The 8,945-nt window shown below is 44.1% G+C and overlaps 1 protein-coding gene across 1 annotated transcript; it reads right to left on the bottom strand.

Moving 5' to 3' along the window:
• Window positions 1-2,324: 2,324 nt before the first annotated feature.
• On the bottom strand, window positions 2,325-5,164 carry LOC135521792 (ictacalcin-like). Its single transcript, XM_064947521.1, has 3 exons — window positions 5,057-5,164; window positions 3,023-3,165; window positions 2,325-2,763 (listed from the first exon to the last, which is right to left on the bottom strand). The coding sequence occupies exons 2-3, from the start codon at window positions 3,158-3,160 to the stop codon at window positions 2,623-2,625; spliced, it is 279 nt and encodes a 92-aa protein (XP_064803593.1). The 5' UTR covers window positions 3,161-3,165; window positions 5,057-5,164; the 3' UTR covers window positions 2,325-2,622.
• Window positions 5,165-8,945: the final 3,781 nt, after the last annotated feature.

Raw genomic sequence — 8,945 nt, 5'->3', positions numbered from 1 at the left:
ACACAGCTGACCACAGGAATGCTGTAAACACAGCCAGTCTGGTCTGCTGCTCTGTTCAGGCTGTTACCCTGTACAACCTTCTCAGACAACTAGCACTGACAGTCAGATATCTTAGACTGGTCTTGGTTTCGTCAGTAGAAAAATATGACATGGTAACATTACTGTTAACTGCTGTCAATGGACATGGTTTACTAAACATCCACTACACTTGGGATGTGTTGTGGGAAGACGTTCCTGTACAACCAGTCTGGTGCCAACCTCAGGACCGTGTGTGTGTGTGTGTGTGAGTGTGAGAGTGTGTGTGTGCTCCGTGCTGCTAAATGGCATATATTATAGTGTGTTTGTGTGTATACCTGCCTGCAATGTGCCGTGGTGAACAGTATACAGTGGGGAGAACAAGTATTTAGTCAGCCACCAATTGTGCAAGTTCTCCCACTTAAAAAGATGAGAGAGGCCTGTAATTTTCATCATAGGTACACTTCTATGACAGACAAATACTTTGTTATCGTGTTAACGGTACAGGTTCCCCAGGGGCACCCCCGCTCAACTCAAACGGTGGCGCACAGAATGCAACAATATTCTTCGAAATATTTAACCTCCACACATTAACAAGTCCAATAGCTCAAATGAAAGATAAACACCTTGTTCATCTACCCAGCAAGTCAGATTTCTAAAATGTTTTACGGCGAAAACATAGCACATATTTACGTCAAACCACCACAAAGACACAGACGATATACAGCCATTTTGTCAAACAAAAGATGCAATGACAAACGCACGATTAAAAGAAAAGCAATTCACTAACCTTTTGAAAATCCTCATCAGATGACAGTAATAGGACATGTTGCACAGTACATTTGTTTTTTTCAATAATATGCAATTTACAGTGCCTTGCAAAAGTATTCGGCCCCCTTGAACTTTGAGACCTTTTGCCACATTTCAGGCTTCAAACATAAAGATATAAAACTGTATTTTTTTGTGAAGAATCAACAACAAGTGGGACACAATCATGAAGTGGAACGACATTTATTGGATATTTCAAACTTTTTTAATATATCAAAAACTGAAAAATTGGGCGTGCAAAATTATTCGGACGTTCAACTCCCTCCAAAGATGACATATAAAATACAATACTCTGTATAATGAGCAGGCCCATGTAGAAGAGATATTACTTTAGGCAATAGGACTCACACACACGCACGCACGCACGCACGCACGCACGCACGCACGCACGCACGCACGCACGCACACACACACACACACACACACACACACACACACACACACACACACACACACACACACACACACACACACACACACACACACACAAACAGTAATGAGAGCCCACTGGTGGCTCTGCTCAGATGTTCTGGCCGAAACCTTGATGGATGAGAGAACAGCCAAGAGCTCAGCTCAGAACAGCCTCACTCTTTCCTGGCCTCACTTGGCCCTGTCGGGCTCCTCTGCTCCGGCTCCCTGCACTGGACTGGAGCACAACAACATCCACCTTCTAGTCTCACACTCACATATCAAGTACCCTGGATTACTGTAGGCCTAAATGTTATTTCTAATGACACCAGAGTTGTGTCAGTCAGTTTCAATTCTCATCAGTTGAATTTGACATGGACGTTCTCCATAGTAGTGGTGGACATAGTGGACTCTACGGCAGATTTAATCTAAAACTAGGCGATTGCTGGACTACGGCTAATCTTAATTTTCATCTTCAGTATTGTCCAATATGTTCTCTATGGAGACCTGCGATACAGTATCATTATTTGGATATTATCTTTGTTGTTTCATGTTGCTGGGTAGGAGGCTTCATCTTGGAGATGGTTCTCTATGGAGACCTGCGATACAGTATCATTATTTGGATATTATCTTTGTTGTTTCATGTTGCTTGGTAGAAGGCTTCATCTTGGAGATGGTTCTCTATGGAGACCTGCGATACAGTATCATTATTTGGATATTATCTTTGTTGTTTCATGTTGCTTGGTAGAAGGCTTCATCTTGGAGATGGTTCTATATGTGGCTCTATTTAACCTTCACAGTAACAGTTGTCTTCCTGTATTCTTACTGGCTCTGGAGTAGATAACAATATTGTGACGTAATTAAGTAGTCAAATATAGGGTATGTCTTAAACCCCTAATTTAATTTAATGTTTTGGGTTACGTTGACATAATCAACAATTTTATTATTTCACCAGGTGTCTGAAAACAAAGTTTCATGTTTATTTCATGTTGCTTGCTATATCCTATTTAGGACATACACAGCCAATCACACATGCACAAACACACACACACCTGCACAAATGATAAGTCAGCTTTCTTCCAAACATATTAAAATAGTTTATTTCGTTTTTCACTTTAAACAAAACAAAGAGCTTCCTCTCCATCTCATGAGATTGCAGACTATATGTCTGTATGTGTACAGGTCAGTGTCTGTGTCCTTCACCTGTCTATGTGTGGTGTGTATAATCAACCCAACCCTTTTTTTGTGTAGGTGTGTGAACCTGCATCTCTGACCCTCTGAACCTGCATTGAGGATCTTGCTAATCTTATCATGAATTCACTCATGGAGCAAGAGCTGCTGTTCTGTGGAGAGTGGGCAGGGGGAGCTGTTTCACTTCTTGGTGAAGAACTCATTGCACACCATGGTGAGGCAGGCCACCAGTGTGACGTACTCCTGGAAATCCACACTGCCATCTGAGTTAGCGTCCAGATCTTTGAAGATCTTGTCAACCTTTGCCTGGTCAGTGTTTTTCTGTTATAATGATCAGAGAGAGAGGTAATGGGTGAGACTTTGATTCAAACTAGCAGCAGTTCAAACTAGAATCCATACAGTTGTTATGTGTTTATAAAGGTGTGAGCGATTAAGTTATTCTATTGGATGAGGCGGGTCATGTGTTTGTGATGTTCCAAGCAATTCAATATTTCAATAGTGTCCGTCTTTAGCAGTATTGTATTTGGTCGTGCTGCTAATAAAGCATGATTGAACTGAACTGTTCCTAGGATCCACTCACCCCCATGATCTCTCCAAGCTCAGCGTTGAGCAGATCCTTGAGTTCTCCCTTGCTCAGGGTCGTCTTGTCGCCCTCCTTGCCAGAGTACTTGTGGAAGGCTGAGATGAGCAATGCCATACCCTTCTGGACCTGTGACATGGTGACTACGAGAGAGAGTGTGAGAGAGAGAGAGAGAGAGAGAGAGAGAGAGAGAGACATAGAGAGAGAGAGAGAGAGAGAGAGAGAGAGAGAGAGAGAGAGAGAGAGAGAGAGAGAATTATCAATGTTTTATTATGATAGCAGGATGCTGGTGGACATGATGTCCACGCGCAGAGAGAGGAATGTTTGCTTACTCTGTATTCACAGTATAATACATCTGGTATTATCAACATTAGTTGAATTATTTGACTTTTTGAAATTTGAAATCACAGAAACTAAGTTAAATGGATAAATGTCTCAATGTTGACTGACAACTCCAATTCAAATCTATGTTATCTTACATCCGGGTCACCATTCCATAAATGTCTGGGAAATAAAGTCATGTTGGCACTGGTTTAATCATGTTTAAACATAAGGTTCAGGTTGAATAGAGGGTTTAAAGAATATTAACGGTTGTTGCACACGAAGCAAAGACTTAACTACACACACACCACGCCCCACTTCTGCAAACAGGTTCTACATCTCTACCACAAAGGAAGAGAAAGAGAGGGGGAGGAGAGATGGAGAGCAACGCAACAGAGGCAATTAGAGAGGGAGAGAGGTGGAGAGAGGTAAGAGATGGAGACATAGGGAGAGAGGCGGCGAGAGAAGGAAGAGAGATGCGGATATGGAGGGGAGAAGGGAAGAGAAGAGGGGGCTGAGTTGTTTAAACACAAACAGACATGGCTCTAGCCAACGCCCTTGCATGTCTCTCTCATTAACTCTGGGGGATTTTAAGGAGAGAAAGAAAGAAGTATATATATATATATAGAGAGAGAGGGACAGACACATAGACAAAAAGACAGATGGGAGGAAATTGGTGGGCAGGCAGAAAGGCGCGTTGGTAATTTCAGGCAAATGATAACATATAAATCCCAGCACCTCCCCCACCCCTCACCTGTCTCCACCCTCTTCCTATCTAGTTTGGTTAAGGTGTGTCTCTTCACTCTGTCCCTTCACATATCTCACCACTATATAGGGAGGTGGCTCTCTCTCTTCTCTCTTTCTCTACCTACTCGTAGTCAAGGTGGTGTGAAGCTTCTGAGTTTAAGGAAGCGTCTGTAATGTAAATCCCTCATTTATCTGACCCTCCTCTCCAGAGTGACTTGCAGTAAGTGCGGTTAAATAAGGACGTTGATGCAACCACACAGTATGAACATGGTAAGCACAACATTATAGTTGTAAGTAACAACCCCATTCACTGAGGTGGACTCCACTGATCTCTCTCTGAGTCACTGTCAGCTGCCCCAGGACCAGCAGGCATCCAACCAGACACACCTTCTTACCCCCCTCCCCCTGACTGCCCCTCTGATAACTAGAAACACACTCTACTCACAGAATGGTCAGAGCGAGGGGAGAGAGAGTTTATGGTAAGGACAGAGAGAGCGAAAGAGAGAGCGAGAGAGAGAGAGGGGGTGTGGAGGATAGAAAGAGGTAGTGTTCTGCACTATGGAAGGATTGAGGGAGAGAGAGAGAGGGGAGGAGGAGGAAGAGAAGATAGATTCTTTCATTTAAACTGCGTAGTGCTCTGAGTAGCATCCACACATGTTTGAGTGGAAAGGCAAACAGAGTTACGCCCTCCGCAGAGCTTGGCTCAAGATCATAAACAGTGTGGACAGGCACTTACTAACTGTTGCAAAGCACACCCTGTAGTCATTCATACTTTTGCAGTCAAGTATTAATCACTATAAAACATTAAACTAAACACAATTAGAAATAAATGTTGTAAACCACCAGATGAGAAAGTATAATTTGGCACATCTAACACATCATAGATAAACACAGCTAAAACAAACTGAAGGTTTTTATCAGCGAGGCACTCAGGTACATGTTTTACTAGGTTAAGTTTTCACTCACCGAAGTTGTGCGAGGAGTTGGACGGTCAGAGAAAGAGAGAGAGAGGGAGTGAGGAAGAGAGGGATGGGCTGTTGGTTTTAAACATTGGTTACCACACCCCAATCTCCCCTCCCCTTTCCTCTCCTTGTCCCTCTTTATCTGATGGAAATGGAAACTGCAATGTTCTGTTCTCTTCTTCATGTGAACTAGTTACTGAACGAATTATAATAGGCATATATATTATCTAAAGTTAATAATTACTTCACATGAATGTATCACCATTGTTACCAATCCACCATTTTCCACCATTTTGCTCTGGTTCTTCCTGGACTTCCCCTATAAAAAAAACAGAAAACATACAGAGAGGAGAAATCCCTCTAATGTCTTTGAATGAGCGTAAATACCTCTTATTCTGACTGGAGTTATTCATTTAACAACTTTTCATTGAAGAAGAATGTGGTAAAACTGCAGCGTTCTCCAAACTGGCCAAACTAACCTGTCGGGCTACCTTATTGGCTGACATGCTCCACAGACCCCTCAGGGAAATTGTGAACATTACTAAGTATAAAATCAGACTTTTTAGGGGGGGTTTGATTGAATATATATGTAAACCACATCAAATCTGAGGATAACCAGACTAACAAATAGTTAAAGTGCTTTTCTATATACACTCTTACACTTTTGTTCTGTTTAGCGTGGTCCTCTAGAGACTACAGGTGACATGCCCTGTGAAACAACACATTCATACAAACACAGACAGACACACACAACACAACGGGTGAGACATCACACACACAACACCCTGTGAGCAGAGGCATCAAACAACACCCTGTGAACAGAGGCATCACACAACACCCTGTGAGCAGAGGCATCACACACAACACCCTGTGAACAGAGGCATCACACACACAACATCTTGTGAACAGAGGCATCACACACACAACATCCTGTGAGCAGAGACATCACACACACGACATCCTGTGAACAGAGGCATCACACACACAACATCCTGTGAGCAGAGGCATCACACACACGACATCCTGTGAACAGAGGCATCACACACACAACATCCTGTGAGCAGAGGCATCACACACACAACACCCTGTGAACAGAGGCATCACACACACGACATCCTGTGAACAGAGGCATCACACACAACACCCTGTGAACAGAGGCATCACACACACGACATCCTGTGAACAGAGGCATCACACAACACAACATCCTGTGAGCAGAGGCATCACACACACAACACCCTGTGAGCAGAGGCATCACACACAACATCCTGTGAACAGAGGCATCACACACAACATCCTGTGAACAGAGGCATCAAACACGGTGGTGTGACTTATTTACAGTGCTTGACATGGACTGAAATAATTTCTGGTAATCATTTTGGGTGCCGGTACTGTTTATATTTAGGTGCAGGAGCTCCACAATACTTTTGAGATAATATTCTATAAGAGGAACAGGAGATCAAGCAGAAAAGAACTTGAGGTGCTGGTACTCAGCTTCGGTGAGCTCCTGCCCAAGTCAAGCACTGCTTATATATCCTTTATCTCATGGGAAACACAACACACACAAGACTTTACAGTAGAGAGGCAACAAGGCAAGATAGTGCTGGTCATTTAGTACCACTGTAGTTCTACAGTCAGTCAGTCGTGTGTGTGTGTGTGTGTGTGTGTGTGTGTGTGTGTGTGTGTGTGTGTGTGTGTGTGTGTGTGTGTGTGTGTGTGTGTGTGTGTGTGTGTGTGTGTGTGTGTGTGTGTGTGTGTGTGTGTGTGTGTGTCCTGACAATGATAAATTGTAAAGTGTAAAGGGAGTATGGCTGTGTAAAGGTGAGTATGGCTGTGTGTTTGTATTAGCTTTTTAAATATTTGATTGGGAGAGAACGATATATGATGCCATGATGGTGTGTGTGTGTGTGTGTGGTATGTGCGCGTGTGTGGTGTGTGTGTGTGTGTGTACATCTGCTATGGTCACAGTGATTAAGTGGCAGCTCTATGCTAGTTGTTATAGTGCTAAATGAGGGAGGGGTTGAATAAATCGTTTCTATGGATACGATGTTATTAGCCCTCTACCTCTAGAGAGAAAGAGGGAGGAGAGAGAGTGAGAGAGAGAGAGAGAGAGAGAGAGAGACAGAGAGAGAGAGAGAGACAGAGAGAGACAGAGAGAGCGAGAGAGCGCGAGAGAGAGTGAGAGACAGAGAGAGAGAGAGAGAGAGAGAGAGACAGAGAGGGAGAGAGAGAGAGAGAGAGAGAGACAGAGACAGAGAGAGAGAGAGAGAGAGAGAGAGAGAGAGAGAGAGAGAGACAGAGACAGAGACAGAGACAGAGACAGAGACAGAGAGGGGGGGGTGGGGACAGTGGGTGGAGTCAGTAGAATAAACTCAGTTAAGTTTGTGTCATTGCGTAACAAAGTTGGTGACTCACTGCAATAGAATGTATCCGTGTGTGTGTGTGTGTTTGGGTGTGTGTGTGTGTGTGTGTTTGGGTGTGTGTGTGTGTGTGTGTGTGTGTGTGTGTGTGTGTGTGTGTGTGTGTGTGTGTGTGTGTGTGTGTGTGTGTGTTTGGGTGTGTGTGTGTGTGTGTTTGGGTGTGTGTGTGTGTGTGTGTGTGTGTGTGTGTGTGTGTGTGTGTGTGTGTGTGTGTGTGTGTGTGTGTGTGTGTGTGTGTGTGTGTGTTTGGGTGTGTGTGTGTGTTTGCCCCCAGGGCGGCTATTGTTTTATATCTTGACGACTTCACATTCAGAAACACACAGGCTTTGATGTGAATAAGACAACACAACAAACATAACAGTAGAAACATTTAGCAACGTTTAGAATCAAATTTATTTCAAATCAAATGTATTTATTTAGCACTTCTTACATCATCTGATATCTCAAAGTTCTGTACAGAAACCCAGCCTAAAACCCTAAACAGCAAGCAATGCTGGTGTAGAAGCACGGTGGCTAGGAAAAACTCCCTAGAAAGGCCACAACCTATGAAGAAACCTAGAGAGGAACCGGGCTATGAGGGGTGGCTAGTCCTCTTCTGACTGTGCTGGATGGAGATTATAACAGAACATGGCCAAGATGTTCAAATGTTCATAAATGACCAGCATGGTCAAATAATAATAATCAAAGTAGTTGTCGAGGGTGCAACAAGTTAGCACCTCAGGAGTAAATGTCTGTTGGCTTTTCATAGCCGATCATTAAGAGTATCTCTACCACTCCTGCTGTCTCTGGAGAGTTGAAAACAGCAGGTCTGGGACTGGTAGCATGTCTGAACAGGTCAGGGTTCCATCGTCGCAGGCAGAACAGTTGAAACTGGATCAGCAGCACGGCCAGGTGGACTGGGGACAGCAAGGAGTCATCATGCCAGGTAGTCCTGAGGCATGGTCCTAGGGCTCAGGTCCTCCGAAAGAGAGAAAGAAAGAAAGAAAGACAGAAAGACAGAAAGAAAGAAAGAGAGAGAGAGAGAATTAGAGAGAGGATACTTAAATTCACACAGGACACCGAATAAGACAGGAGAAATACTCCAGATATAACAGACTGACCCTAGCCCCCCGACACATAAGCTACTGCAGCATAAATACTGGAGGCTGAGACAGGAGGGGTCAGGAGACACTGTGGCCCCATCCGATGATACCCACAGACAGGGCCAAACAGGAAGGATATAACCCCACCCACTTTGCCAAAGCACAGCACCCACACCACTAGAGGGATATCTTCAACCACCAACTTACCATCCTGAGACAAGGCCGAGTATAGCCCACAAAGATCTCCGCCACGGCCAACCCAATGGGTGGCACCAACCCAGACAGGAAGATCACGTCAGTGAGTCAACCCACTCAAGTGACGCACCCCGCCTAGGGATGGCATGGAAGAGCACCAGTAAGCCAGTGACTCAGCCCCTGTAATAGGGTTAGA

Source organism: Oncorhynchus masou, chromosome 30 (assembly GCF_036934945.1).
Source record: "Oncorhynchus masou masou isolate Uvic2021 chromosome 30, UVic_Omas_1.1, whole genome shotgun sequence".
NCBI lineage: Eukaryota > Metazoa > Chordata > Actinopteri > Salmoniformes > Salmonidae > Oncorhynchus > Oncorhynchus masou.
This window is presented reverse-complemented; position numbering and strand designations above follow the sequence as displayed.